A 15958-nucleotide genomic window follows, 5' to 3' on the forward strand; every position below is an offset into this window, starting at 1 on the left:
AAAAAGTTATGGCACCCAATTCCATAGAAACTAAAGTACAATAAATATATATAGACACACACACCCCGATCCATACCCCTATCATTGCCCTAGGAAAAGAATAAAATAAAAAATATTATGAACATGTAGTTAGGGGTGGCAAAATTAAACACGATCCGCGAATCTAATACGACACGACACGAAATTAGCAGGTTATGGGTTGAGTCTTAATGAGTTCGTGTCATATTTGGGTTAATATGACTGACCCGTTTAATAAATGAGTTGAGTTAGTGTTCAACATATGAAACTCGTTTGACCTGTTTGATCCGTTTAATTAAATGACATTTTACCAATATACCTCTCAAACCCTAAATATATAAACTTATTAGTTGTTGTAGTTGATTGTCTTTGAGATATTGTGATTGATTATTTGTGATATTGAAATATTCTTTAATTTTGAATGACTATTTGTGATGCAATTACTCGCTAGTTTTGAATTTTATATTAAAATTTTTTTTTGTTTTTCCATAAAATTTTTTTTCTTTTCATTTTGATAATATCTAATAAACAGGTTGACATGACTAGCCCATATAATAAATAGGTCGTGTTAGGGTTGAGGAATCTTGATCCGTTTAATAAATATGTTGAGTTAGTGTTGACCTATATAGTCAAATACTCATGAGTTAACACGACACGAACCCGACACGCGAACACAAATTGTCACCTCCACCTACCGTGATCACGAGTTCATTCATTGCAAGTTCATAATATATATATTTTTATTTTTTTCATAGACCAATGATTAGAGATACGGTTTGGGGTTTATGTTTATTTTATATTTATATATATATATATATACACACACACACTGTGCTCTAGTTTCTATGGATTGGGGTAGCATAATTTTTTTTTTCTTCTCTTTCTCTCCTCTACCATTCTGGCAGCTTCATTGCTTAATTTTATTTAGAAAAATATTATATTCACAATATTTTCACTATAAATTTTAAATAGCAGGTTGTTATAGGTTGTTAATAATGGGTAAAAAAATAATCTTAATGGTATATTCATATTATAACCAATAATAACTAATTACTTATGATTTTTTGTAAAAATGTTGTAGAAGTAACACTTTTTTTTCTCTCCTCTCTCCTACAATATCGGCAACTCCATTACCACAATTCCTAATTTCTCTCGTTCACTCCTATTTTAGGCACTCCTCTACATTTTGGGCAAGAATTTCGATAACTATTACTGAAATTCAGTTTTCTCTCTCTCCCTCATCACATCATTTCTCTCTCATCTCTCATACTTTTTCTCATAATTACAGCAACACCATTACCAAAATTTGCTCTTTTTATAAGTTTAAATAGTGACCACAATACAATAAACTTCATTTTTTGCGAATTTCTGCCAAAAAAACTCTGGCACTCTCTCTGGCTACTTTTTATTCTTTCTTCATTCTATCTTTTTCGGGGAAAATTCTTAGATATTTTCGGAATATAATGAAACGGTGCTTTCTCCTCTCACATTTATGATGGACCTCATTATAAATTTAATGAGTGAATCTCACTATAAATATGAGAGGAAGAAGCACCATTCTTCGTACTCCGAAAGTACCTAAGAATTAATCCTTTTTCAGTACTTTGTTTTTGGGGTCTTTGTGCTTTAACCAACGTGTATGTGCTTCTTTCTATGGCTGAACATGTTTTTAACCCCTGGATTGTCCTTGTCACTGTCCTTTAATTATAATCAAATCAAATACAATAAATAAGCTTAAATTTTTTCCAGTTTTGGCGGTTGGCATTGTGGGGACGTGGACCATAACGTGTTGCTAAGTTTAACATATAATCTTATATCATATAGTACAAAATCCATAATTAGAATTGATTAGTGGTGAAAAGTTGATTAACATGTTCCCATTTAATCCCACAAAAAAAAAAAAAAGTTCCCATTTAATCCCACCAAAAAAAAAAAAGTTCCCATTTAAAAAGGGAAAAAATATATTAAAATGACCTAGGAGCTGTTTGATAATATTGTTCTAGTAACGTTATTTATATTTTTTAAAAATATGTGTAGGTGAAAAAATATGTAAAAATGCGTGAAATGTTGTTTAAAAACTGAAAATATGTTGCTAAACTACTTTACCAAACAAGCCCTTAGTTTTTAGGTAACTTATTTGCTCAATACATGACAAAGATTTAATTTTTATGCTAGTGATAAAAAGTTAAAAATTAACTTATTTCTGGTTAAAATTATTATTTTTAATAAAAAAACTATATATGAAAAAGTAAACTAAATAAGATCTAAAAAATAAAAAATAAAAACTAATTAACATAATTTCTTTTAGGGCAACTAATTGGATCATTAGAACTAAAATTAAAATTAGGAATTTTTGTTTGAGGGAACCAGTTCCTATTTTTGCAAGCTACATCTTTAAAGATATTTAATAATTATATATATTATAATTTTTTTTTTAAATTTTGGGGGCCATGGCCCTTGGCCCTTATTAGAACTTGCTATAAGAGTAAGAATGTTGCATATTTTTGTATAATTAGTAGAATGCACCGCGTGTTTGAACATGCCTGTAATTTCAAACTTGAAGAATTTTGAAGATTAAGCTTATTAAGAAACTAATTTTCTTTTTTATCACGTGGAATAGTAATCAATTATTTTGACATTATTTTTATTCAATTTTTTAATCCTAGTCCTAAAAACAATTAGTAGATTACTTATTTATTAATCATAATTCACAGCTGTCTAGGCAAAAAGATAAAATTGTCAGCATGCACGTGCAAGTGACTTGCAAATAAATAAAATGGGTCTAGTTTATCTTGCTCAATCTTAATTGGATGTTGTTCATCACAACTCCCAACCGATTTTTAAATTGCTTTGACTGCTTCGATAGTTGTTGTTTAATTATATATCAGCACCCCCACTGCAAGGAAAATCACACCCACACATATAATACTAAATTAATAGATTGACGAACCCCTTATTCAATTTTTTCTAAAAAAAAAAAATTCTACGTTTCATAAACAAGAAGTCAATGTGAGAGAAAGAGAGGAGCTCCGGATATTATTTTAATAAAAAATTTATTGTTGACAAGTAAGATTGAAACTCTTCTTATTGGATGATCATGATACTTTTCCAAAATTGAAATTCTTGATCAACGGAGAAATAATATCACCGGTCATGTTTCATTTAGTGCATAAAAGTACTAGACAAAAGTCAATAGAGAATACAAGTAATGCTTTCGTTTGTGCACAAGACGAGATATGGAACTAAACGTGTCAGTATTGGGTAAGGCTATTTGCGTCTAAGTTGTGTTTTTGGCCTTTTATTTATTTATTTATTTATTTATTAAAGTCCAGCGCCTTTTGCACTATTTATGGGACATGAACAATACAAACAAGAAAATGCACAATAATTTCATTAATGAACAGTAATCGAAATATATGTTTTTTTTTTTAGTTTTTAATTTTTAGTAAAATAATTAGTATCCAAACGCACACTATATCTCATTCAGTACATAAAAGTACTAAAAGGAAGTCAAACCCTAAAAACTGGTGTAACAACAAATGTAATATGTGTCATAAGCAACTCAGCTTATAGGAATTAGAAGCAACTTAGCTTATTCTTAACTCAACCAATGAAACCAGCTGTGTTACTTATGGGACAATGTAAAGAGTGAGGTAAACTATTTTTTTTCAAAGAAATTAACACCCCAATCAATTTATTGTTATCTCTTAAAGCTGGCCCACCATGTTAAGATCCTATTTTCCAGCCATTAAGGCTGCGTTTGTTTTGACTAAAAAGGATTTCAGGAAATCATTTTACACCAGCCTATGTGTTTGGTAAGCACAGCAAATTGGGTCAAACGGAAATCAATTTCCGCGTTGACTGTAAAATAACCCCAACATGACGGAAATGAATTTCAAGTTTCATTTTACATTCAAATGATTTCCACTCCAGGAAAATAGAAGAGACAGAGAAACCCAGCACTAGAAGCCACCCAGCACTGCGATCTTGCGCCGTCGAGCTTGCGCCGGCGAGATCGAGCTGCCAGATCGAGGCGTGAGATCGCCCCAACGAGATCAAGTCACCAGATCTTGCGATGTTGAGCTTGAGTCGGCGATATCGAGGCTCGAGATCGCGCCATAGAACTCGCACCGTGAGATCGCACCGACCTCTGTGAGATCGCGCCATGAGATTGGTCTCGTCGCCCATGACCCACCGACCACCAATCTCTCTTTTTCTCGATCTACCTCTCCCTTTCTGTCGATCTGCGATGACTCTCTCTTCCTCCTCCCTCTCTCAGTTTGACCGAATGATTTATGTGAGAATGGTGTTGTTTTAATTTTTGTTTGTTTTATAAAAGTTGATGTATCGCAATTTTCACCTGAAAAAATGTATTTGGAAGCTGAGAAAATGGTTGAAAAAATGTGAGAAATTAGTAGAAAATTTGCATTTTTAAAATGTTACCAAACACTTGAAATTATTTTCTAATATAATTTTTAAAATGCAACCAACTACTAGAAAATATTTTCCTTTTCTAAAAATATTTTCACCTGAAATTATTTTACACCCATAAATTATTTTACATTGAAACAAACGCAGCCTAAATGAGCACTGATTATTAAAGTTTGATACTATTGGAGTCCCACGTCTACTTCTCTTTTGAGTCTTTTCAATAGTGGAGGATAAAAAAAAAAAAGTGCATGCTTAAACGTATTGGATGAGTAGAATGTTTTAAAAGTGTGATTAAAGGCAAAGCAGAAATGGATATTATTTAAGAAATCAATTTTCTAATCCATGTTGTGAACCAAAAGGTACTTTCCTTTCTGCCATGAGTGCAAACTGTTTATTCTGGTCAAAGCTTACCTTTCTTTGCTAATGGAGTGTTTGGACACACACACTCTGTCTTTTTTCCTACATACCAAACACCATTGTACCATCAGCTACAAGCAAGTTCAAGTTGAACACTGAACACAACTACATGTCTACATTGTCAAAATGTTCAACGCAACTACCAGAAGCAATCAGCACCAATCACACTAGGTCACGTTTTTTATTATAATAAAATTAAAGTGATCATTTTCATGTTAATGTATGGCTCTGATTGGTCGGTCATCTCAATCACAATGATGAGCCATCAAGTCAACATTTTAATCATTGTTTAAAATATCCCCTCTGATAAAAAAAATAAAATTAAATTAAAAAATCCCCACAAAGTACAAGTGTTATTTGACCTATTTCAATGAAATTATTTTCTAAAACAAGTAAAGATCATTTCTCTTCTTTTGAGCATTTGCATTTGTTGAGCTTCTTTTCATTTCTTTTTTTGGAGAAAAAGCACAAGGCTGCCTTATTTATTCAGAAAAAGCAAGATAAGATACAAGGAATTTAAAAACATTTGAAGGAACACTCTCCATCCAAGTAAGCAAAAGAAAAGAGTACCTAACTTTCCTAGCTAATGCATGAACAACAAAGTTATTTTGCCTCCTAGTATGAGAGGAGCAATTCAAAAGCGAACCAAAAATAAACTAGTTGCACAAATGGTCTTACACCATTAGTTGAGCTAAATAGCATAAGTCCTGGTGTTTGCACAAATGGTCTTACACAGTTTCAAATATATATTTAAGTGAGTTAAGATAGTGACCACACCCGTAACCTCTTTTGGAGATTATTAAAAATATAAAACATAAGCCTCTAAAATTTGCTTAATAAATCTAAAAAAAAGCACCCGCATAAGCTTATGTACCCATCAGACAAAATCCAATTTTACTTCCAAATTTAAAAGACTGATCTACTTGTAGAATAGGGCTTGAATTAGGAGTTTGACTCCTTGTTGGATTTGGATAAGAAAAGAATTTTATTTCTTTTGGGTTACTGTTGTTTGAAGTTATCAAACTCTATTAAAAATCTTGTCTACCACTTGATTTTGAGTTCTATTTGGAATAAGAGTGATTCTCCTTTTGTGCATGGAAAAGAAGTCTAGTTCTTATTATTTTTGGATATGCTAGCCGACTCAAGTCTAAGTAGAGTGCTACTACGGCAAATTTAGAGAGTGGTGTGAGAAAAATAGGCTCTCTCTTTGTTTGGTTCTTTGATATTTGTGGGTTGCAATTTGAAATAGCAAGAGAGATTTGTTACTGCTTGGTTTTGTTTCTATGGTTTTGTGATTTGCTCTCTCTTAGTGTGTTGCAACTTTTGGATTTAATTTGTGGCTCTTAGTGTGTTGCAACTTTTGGATTTAATTTGTGGTTCTCTCTTTGGTTTGTGTGCAATTTGCATTTGGTATTTGTGAACCTTTAGTTTATTAGTTTGTATTTGTGAGAGAGCTATTTGGGTGTATTTGAGATTTGGGTTTGTGAGTATCTCTATACCAATTTGTATTATCCCAAATTTATTATAGTGAAATTTGTTCGTCGTCGCCTGTAGATGTAGGCTATTGCCGAACCACATAAATCTTGGTATTTCGTGTCTATTTTTCGTTTGAATTAATTTTCTTCATTCCTATTGTTTGTAGGGAGATCTTTCTTAAATTTAAAATATTTTCACAATCAATCTTGATAATTTTGAGCTTCCGCTATTTGACAACACTACTCTTGTCTCTATTTGTTAAGTGTTGTGTAGATGATTGGACAAATAATTTTAAAAAATAAAAAAGAAATAATATTTTAATCAAATAAATAATCAAATATGAGTGTTTTAAAATCGAAAAAACATGTGAATGATCTTAAAGCGGATCCATTGTCATCAAGAAACTTGATTTATGGTAGGCAAAAGGATATTATCTTTCAAGTATATACACTCAACTCTCTCACAAGACCCAAAACATGATCTACACTTTCGCATGGAAGAGCTACTTAATTTTTTTTTTAAAGTAGTTTTATTAATTATTTGTCTTGTTAGGAGATAGACCCAACAAAAACAAAATAACACAATAAGTTGCCCTCTATAATTAAAATTTCTTGAAGTAAACAGCTTTTCAACTCTTGAGGCCGTACATAAATCTAATTAAAAGGGAGTAATCTTAGGGCCAACTTAGTGGACAACTTCATATATCATATATATAAAAGATGTGACATGAGAATCATATATAAAGGAGTGGAGTCCATAACTTTGTATTAAACTATCAAATTATTAATTAAAAAAAACACACATACACATGACACAACGTTGTGTCAAACTAGAGGAGCCCATAGCTAGCTTTGCATTTTTTAGAAGAGAAAAGAACCAGAGAGAGAGAGAGAGAGAGAGATGATATGACTAGTATAGTTCTGTATTATTGAATTAAAGTAATCATTTAGTACTCTCCCATAGAGATGAAGTTGTGTCAAAATTTTGATTATATATAATCTCTTGTGAAGAGGAAAATGAGAAAAAAATGAAAAATAAAAATTCTTTTGATAATTCTTTTGCTATATGTATCTTGATTAAATGTAAATTTATAGGATTTAGCCTGAGCTCATAATTGAGTTATATCTTGTGTCAGAGACTAGTGATTCTAACTTTCTAAGAAGTCCATACATGATTAGTGATTCTAATTAAGAAGAAACCTAAAATATTAGTTAGGTCACCATTCCTAATTTTCAATTCAATGAAAGGAATCATGAAAATTAGGTCCCTATATCACCAGTACAAAACAAGGCAAGGGTCATTGGTCCCTAGCAATAATGGTCATTATATATATATATAAATCAAAGAGAAAAGAAACCAATGATTATATATATATATATATATATATATATATATATATATAAATCAAAGAGAAAAGAAACCAATGATTTGTGTTTGTATCTAAAAAGACATTCCTTTCAATAAACGTAGAAGAAAAAGTGAAAAACCCCTAGGCTTCTACTAATAGCACTGTTTTGATTGCCTAACCAGTAGATAGGGATCATAAATTGTGTTCACTACTGACTTTAGGGCTTAGCTCCTTTTATGTTTTTTTTTTTTCCAAGAGCATGCGGAGTACTTCAAGTTAAAAGAAGCCCTCACAAACCCATATTTTAAAGTCTAAACAACATTGTTTTTAGGCTATTGTTCTTCCCTCACCATGCTTTTATGCTTTTAGATTAGTTTTTGCTGAAAAAGTTTATCTGATCCTTTTCTCTCTTTTTTTGCCGAAAGTTGGTAAACATGTAATTGTATCTAAAATATGCTTTAAAGTTTAAACAACTCTACATATTTGAACACATAAATTAATAAGTTGAAATGGAAAAAAAAAAAAAAACACTAATCCAACAACAACATTTAACAAAGTTTTAGTCCCAAAATTTTGAGGTTGGCTATGGATCATTTACATATTAATTAAGATTGGCCATATTTATAGTAGAAAAATAGTCTAATGAATATCATTTTTGGATTCATTTGTAAAAGAGTGACTAAATTTTAAGCTAGCCGTCAACTTACCGCAATCCTTCTCCTTTTCCCGGATTTAAGATCAGGTATGAACAAAACAAAATATATGACACTAAACATAGAGACATGGGAGTTAGACAAAATAACTAATCCAAAAGCTAATATTTAGCGTCCATTTAGCCTTGGATTATAAGCTAGTTTTTTGCTTTTTTAGCTTTTATGTATAGCTTTTTAAAATCTCAATTTTTCTTACTTTTTTTCTCTTTTTAAAATATAATTATATTTTAACAAACTTTTAGCAAAAAATTAAATAAATTGTTCCCGAAAGGTATACTTAGTATGAAGTGTATCTCTTTCTCAAAAAAAAAAAAAAAAAAGTATGAAGTGTATCTTTTTAATATTCTTTCACTTGGGTGATTGGAATGTATGGATACCATGCTCTTTGGACCAATCCCACCACATTCAACGATATTCTTAATTTATTTTATGCTAATAGAGGCAGGTTAAAGTTAAAGAACCACTTTATTAACATTTCTAGGCCAAGAAGGCCCCAAGAAGTAGCCATAATTGGTTTGATTTATCTAATAATCTAATTGCGAGATTGAGACTACACCAATATAATAATCAAAGATCTTTTTCGCAGAACAGAAAAAGGTAAAATAAGAATTTGACCAATCCATTGATAAAAGAATGCATCTCTCTCATTGAAACGTAGAAAAAAAATTGGTCACTGAAGAACATGCTGGCTATGATGCTAGGCAATGATGATTTCAATTTCACGGGGCGACCTGTATGTTAAATTTAATGTTGAAGTTTTTGATAAAGTGCGAATTGGAAGATTCCACTGTAGATTAGACTAGCAAATGATTTTCCATGTACCGTCCAAGCCAGACTATAAACAAGAGTGTGTGGTCATTGGTCATGCTAATTCTATGCGTTAAAATACAGGATAAATTAAAAATTATACCTCTAAAGTTTTGAGAGTATTTGAATTTTATACTTTGAAATTTTAAAATTTGAAATTTACATCTTAAAGTTTGGGAGTATTTAGATTTTGTAATCTAGTGTTTCAGAATTTATATTTTAGCTCCTAAAATTTGGGAGCCTTTGGATTTTACACCCTAAAATTTTGAAATTTTAGGGCATAAAGTTCAAACATTTCTAAGCTTTAGGATGTAAAACACAAACACCTCTAAAATTTAAGAGGTAAAATCCATATTCTGAAATATTAAGGTATAAAATCTAAACACTCCCAAATTTCAAGAGACAAAGTTTAAATTCTGAAATTTCAAGGTGTAAAATCTAAACACCCTTAAATTTTAGGAGTTGTAATTTGCAATTTACCCTAACATATATAAAATGTTTAAATTACCACAAATTTTATTATAAAATAAAATATTTAAAACTGATATAGTAGTAATTAATAAATATTTGAATTATTTTATTATGATTAGTAACATATTAATTTATAAGAATTATATAATTAAAATTTGTAGCGTCCCTAGATCATTTTTCAATAAAATAAAATAAAAATCTTTAGGGGCAATCTATTTTTATTAAAACAATCAACCAATTACTGAATAGGTTTCATTGTATTAGCTTACCCCTAAAAAAAATGGGAAGAAGAAGATGGAGAAGGAGAAGATGTTTCATTGACAAGGCTTCATCAAGATTTTGTCCTTTTTTCTCTCTTCTTTGTCGCAAGTTTAATGGTTATTTTCTACTACCACATTTAGTCAATATTTTGAATTTGCCTAGCTCAGTTTTTGTAGTCTTACTAAAAAGTTTTTCATTCACAAGGCCACATCATGACTCTCTCTCTCTTGTTTTACAATTTTAATGGCTATCCTCAACTACCACATATATGTTCAAAATTTTAAATTCCCTTACTTGATTTTTAGTATTTTCTTAATCTTTGTGTTTTCTTAATCTTTGAATTGTATGCAAAAGTTCATTTTCAAGGCAGATGAGGTACCAAGCAAGATACAAAGATGATGGACTTTCTACCCTTTGTTCCACTAGCTCCAGACAAAAAACAGGACAGAGCAATGGTATTCATTAGGACAATTATGTTTATTCAAGGCTTCAAATAGAGAATATTCCTATTCCGAAAAGGAGGGTCCCTTAATTCTAGTGACAGTTGTAGCACTCTCAGGGCCCAAGGGTCCATTAAGATAGTTTCGAGACAATGTCTATTCAAAGTTTCAATGAATAACAGAGAAGATGTTAGTTCAAATTAAGTGACCCATAGAGCCCATTGATGTAAATGACTATTGTCTGAGGGTCCATAATTTCGCTTCTGACTTTGACCTTTATAAATTAGAAAAAGATCAGAAAATGAGAGAATGATGGCCAATAAATAAATATAAAAAAAATGTGACAATTTAATTTATTGTTGTCAATCTCAGGCCCCTCTCACACAAACTCCATGGTTAGGTATGAAAAGACATCCCTTGGACTGTCGGTGGCACATCACTGTTGAGCATTTTCAAATCTCAAGTACATGATGATGACAATGATACACATGGAATAGAACTTTGATTCAGCATAACATAATATACGAATTGGAAATGTGGTATCAACTCAACTGTCAAATAATTTTTCTTTAGACGTCACCTACATGAAAAAAGATATCATGTTGAAAAAAGGTACCACGTATTGTGAAAAACTTGAGATGACAATTACACACTACATAGATTTCAAAGTCATAAATTGTATTGTTGTTTTTTTTTTTTTCAACAAATTAGAAAGAAAAGAAGAGAGAAAGTGGCCATAAACAAGAAATTATAAAATTAAAGATATTATTCATTGTTTCAAATTACAATAAGGGACAATGATTATATTTTCCTTCAACTCATTGTTGGTCGGGCCTTACTTTCACATTTTGACAAAATATAAATGTTGAAACAAAACCCAGTGACTTCCAGGTATAAACTGGAACAGGAAGAATAATTTAGCAAAATTATAAGGATTAGGGCTAAAGTTGATTCTTCAATGGGCATTATAAACCAACCAAAGTTCAAGCCCAAGACATACTCCCAATAAACTTTGCAAGCCACTGGGCCCAGTCCAAAGCCCTTTTTGCTTTCTCTTAGAAAAAACTGATAAGGCACTCTCAGGCCTCAGGCTTGAAGCTGAACCCAGGTTTCAATAAGAATTAAGAAATGATTGTTACGCTCTTTATTTCGTAATTTTCTTATTTGATTATTGGGCAATGTTAACAAATATCTTTAGAATAATAGTTAGTAAACCATTTAATTTTTTTTTTTTGAATTTTTCTTAAAAACCAATGCCCAGTTAAAATTTTCCTTAATCATTTAAGTATACAAAGTACAAAATTAAGTATACAAAGTACAATAGTTACTGCAAGGCAATGACTCATATTGGGCCCTAGAAAATAAATTCTTTGTGAACTTTTAGCCCAACTATAACAGTAAGACCACCCGTTGTCCAGTAGAGTGAGCAGCTAATATAGACTTTTTTTCAATCCAATTTAAAGTTTTCTTCAAGTTTGAAAACCACTCACAAGTTACAACCTATTCGAAGTTGAATCTGACAAATTGCAGATATAAGCAAGCCTAAGGTTCATCAATTGCTTATCAAATCCTCACCAATTGGTCTTTTTTTTTTTTTTTTTTTTTTTTTTTTTTTTTTTTTTTAAGTTTAAAGAAAACAAAGCACCTTATATTAAATTCTATTGCATAATATTGGATTTTTTTTTTTTTTGGAATAATTACAATTACCACCCATGTGGTTTTTCTTTGACTTTAAAGTTTAAAACATGGAAGTACCCTAAGGCCTAAGTTTTCGTTTGTGAGACTTACTCCCTTGTGCTAAAAAAAAGAGAGAGAAGCTGTAATTGTCAACATAATTCATTAAATGTTTGCACTCAGTGAGATCTTTCCTTCTCATCTCTTTTCTCCCTCTTCTCTACCTTAGATAGCCAGACTACCAAGAACCCACTTAGTCATTTGCAATCTTATTCAAATTCAAATGTTCAACTGCTCCAGATTCAGAACCAACCATCCCGGCACGTTGTTTTCTACCAGTGCATTGCCCAGAACCCTAGTGAGCTTGTCATCATCTTCCACATCCTTAGGGTCCATAAGTCCTAGAGCAATTGAATGGCATTGATGGAAGGAAGGATTGCAATCCCAAATTTTGCCAACACCAAATTATCAATATCACTAACCACTGCACAACACTCCCAAATGCTCACCCTCACAGCAAACGACGATTCACGACAACCCCATAATAACACCTTAAATCACCAAACTCAACTCAACATGCACACCACCGAGACCCATCATGCACTCATATCACCATTTCACACAAATGGCCACACAACACAATTGACCCATCCATGCCTATCCATTGTGATTCCCAAATCTGGAAGGTATAGGTGAGCTTGGTTGAAAAGAAGAAGAAAAAGGGAAATCAAACAAGGAATGAGAGAAGGATGAGAAAGAGGGGAGAGAGATAATGTGAAGCAAAAGAGAGGAGAGAAGGCTTATGTGAGAGAAACAAGCGAAATGGTTTTTTTTTTTTTTTGAAATTTTTGTATCAGCAAATGATGTTGACACTTGCCAACTCACCATATTCCATTGAAGTTAAGAGAATTTTTTTACAGAGTTAAGCACGAGAGATTTAAGTATCACAATCAAAACTACATAGTACCTGTGTGTTTGAGCTTTTAAGAGCATACCGCATGAATGATAATTGTAATTATTGGGATAAGATTGTCAAATCACCTATTTAAGACATTTTTTCTCCCAAGCCCTCCCATTTTGAAAAGATTAACATAATGGAGCTGGATAGAAAATAACCATCCCTATTTCTCTCCCACTTCTCTACTCTACTAAACAAGAGAAAATATCAAGCTCTCTTCCTTTTTTTCTCCAACCATTTTGTCACCTAACTTTTCCACCCAACCAAACTACTCAAAAACACACTTAACATATCTAACAGAAATTATTTCACCAAGTAAATATGATGCAATTTAACTGTACAACACAGAATGTGTTCCTCTTTGATAGGTGTGCTCTATTGAGCTAGATCTGTCTTCTCTACAACTAAAATCAAAGTAATATTTTTTATTGACAGGAACATAATTGAAATCAATTTTTTCATCTAACAAGGATATGGTTAATGATGAAAACAAAAAACCATTGATAATATTTAAGTGATGAGAATTTTCATTTTGATTCACCAAATTTGATTCTTTTTTCAAAATAATCATTCTATCCATGTTTGTGACCATGACAAATCTAACCATTAAGAGAGAGGAAAGGTTTTTTTTTTTTTCTTTTTTGGGGGGGTGGTGGGAACAATGCCAACAACAACATCGTTTTTTGGTGGCACTTAAGATTTGAACCCCTTGACCATTTGAAACGGAATCAAACTTTGTTCCGTGAGGTTTTATCCCCTCTGACCTCTTCAACAAAAAAAATTCATGTGAAATACTTGTACAAAACAAGTACCATAACACCTAAGACTTAGATCCCTACTTAAAAGCTAGGATGCACAAACACGGGTACAGGTACGACAAACAATTTTTGAAAAATTATAACATGAAACGGCGGGTACTACACTGGTACGACATGGGTACAACACCCTAAATGAAGTGTCTATGCATCCTAGCTTAAAAGAGGAAAGGACTATGCTCATCACGCCATTATAACAACTGCTGAACTGTACTGTACAGAAATGTTGATATTTTAATTCTCAACAAACTTTTCACAGTTTATTTGCATTTTAGAGCAGTGAGTAGATCATTTCCATAAGTTTTCATGGTTATAATGCCATATTTGCCTTTTAGAGTAGTGAGTAGACCAATCTACCCAAAAAAATCTCCTGGTCCCCAGATTCAACCCAATGCATGGAAACTATTCCAGTTGTATTGGGGATAACAATAATGACACAACCAATTGCAATTAATGGCTTCCATACAGTACCTACCCCAGTCACTTGTTAGAGGATTCCTCTAGACCCACCAATCTATTAATGCCTGACCCTATATTGAGCGATTGTTTTAGCTGTGAAATGAGCTTAATCAATATAAAAATTCTTCGAGGCCATGATAACAGAGCAAGTGGAACAGGTCCAACAAATTCAAAAACTGAGTTTCATAACTTCCACTTTTACCATCAAAACGAAACAAAGTGATAACACCCTAACCTCATAATTTCTGGGGTCAGATTCTGGTGCTCTTATACGTTCAATTAACTCCCTCTACTTTTCTTTTCTTTTGTGACATAAAAGAATCCTAAAGATAATTGACCCGAATGCAAGTAAAACGACTAACATAACATACAGATCACAGCGAAATTTCGACAAATCAAGACCCGCCAAGCAATTCCAAAATTCATCAACTTTATCACACCACATTCTTAATTTTAATGGATCATAGTGACCCGACCGAACACAAGTAAAACGACTAATAAAACATAGAGATCACAGTGAAATTTCGAAAAATCCAAGACCCACCAAGCAATTTCCAAAATTCATCAACTTTTTTTCCATACCACACTCTTAATTTCAAAAGATCCATCCATTCTACATATAATAACGTTACAATTCTACCATTACACCTTCTCTCCTTATCAATACATTACAATGCTTCAAAAAAAAAATAATAATAATAATAACTAAGCCTAAATCAACACTTTTTTTTCTTGGTGCCCGAATCATACAGACTGTCCCATTATTACCCACCAAAACAACCAGATCTACCATTTTAACACAAAACCCACTATTCAATTTTGATTAATTTCCCCAACATAAATAGTAATAACCTCAAAAATGAAGCATTTAGAATATAAATATATAATTCTTTTTTTTTTTTTCTTTCTTTCAGAAAAGCTTACTGAGAAAACGACGTGTCGTGGCGACACGGTCTTGACTGAAACCCGAGTCGGACTCGTCGTGGTACCACCCGACAGATTTCTGAGCTTCGAGAACGATCTGGGACAGACCTGGACCAAGAATAGAAAGTAGAAACCCCCCCAAAACGAAGCGTTTTGTTAGAAACAAATGTGGAACGAAAACGGTAGCGTTTTTTTTTTGTTTTTGTTTTGGTATACGAAAACGGTGGAGTACCTTGTTTGACGGTCTGTTTGTTGTGGCGGATGTCGTGGACGGTGGCGGAGATTTTCCAGTAGAGAGGACGGCCGACGTAGAAGAGGACGAGGAGTAAGAGGATTACCATTACCATGCGGAACGAAACCTTGGCGGTGGAAGATGCCATTGTTGTCTGTGTCTTTTTTTTTTTTTTGGCTTGATGAGAGCAGACAGAGAGATGTGTGTGTGTTTTTTGCGTGTATGAGAGAGAGAGAGAGAGAGAGAGAGAGCTGAATTTCCAGAGAAAGAAGAAGTGATTTCCACGTACTGTGATTGTGTGTCCAAAATAAGGATATAAAGTATTATTATATGGACGGGAGATATTGAGACTTGAGAGAAAAAAGAAAAAGGACAAGAATATTAAAAATATATAATTCTTCCATTTTTTTATATTAATGTTGTTTGTATTTTTTAGAAATACATGCGAGTAAAAATACATGTAAAAATATGTGTAACATTGTCTAAACACTAAAAAAATGTTGCTCAAAATATC

General features: G+C 32.2%; 1 protein-coding gene across 1 annotated transcript; it reads right to left on the reverse strand.

The window, feature by feature from the left end:
- Positions 1 to 14839: 14839 nt before the first annotated feature.
- Positions 14840 to 15742, reverse strand: LOC142623588 (uncharacterized). The gene is made up of 2 exons (XM_075797027.1): positions 15445 to 15742; positions 14840 to 15320 (listed from the first exon to the last, which is right to left on the reverse strand). Exons 1-2 carry the CDS (start codon positions 15590 to 15592, stop codon positions 15199 to 15201), a joined length of 270 nt encoding a protein of 89 aa, XP_075653142.1. The 5' UTR covers positions 15593 to 15742; the 3' UTR covers positions 14840 to 15198.
- Positions 15743 to 15958: the final 216 nt, after the last annotated feature.

Source organism: Castanea sativa, chromosome 2 (genome assembly GCF_040712315.1).
Source record: "Castanea sativa cultivar Marrone di Chiusa Pesio chromosome 2, ASM4071231v1".
NCBI lineage: Eukaryota > Viridiplantae > Streptophyta > Magnoliopsida > Fagales > Fagaceae > Castanea > Castanea sativa.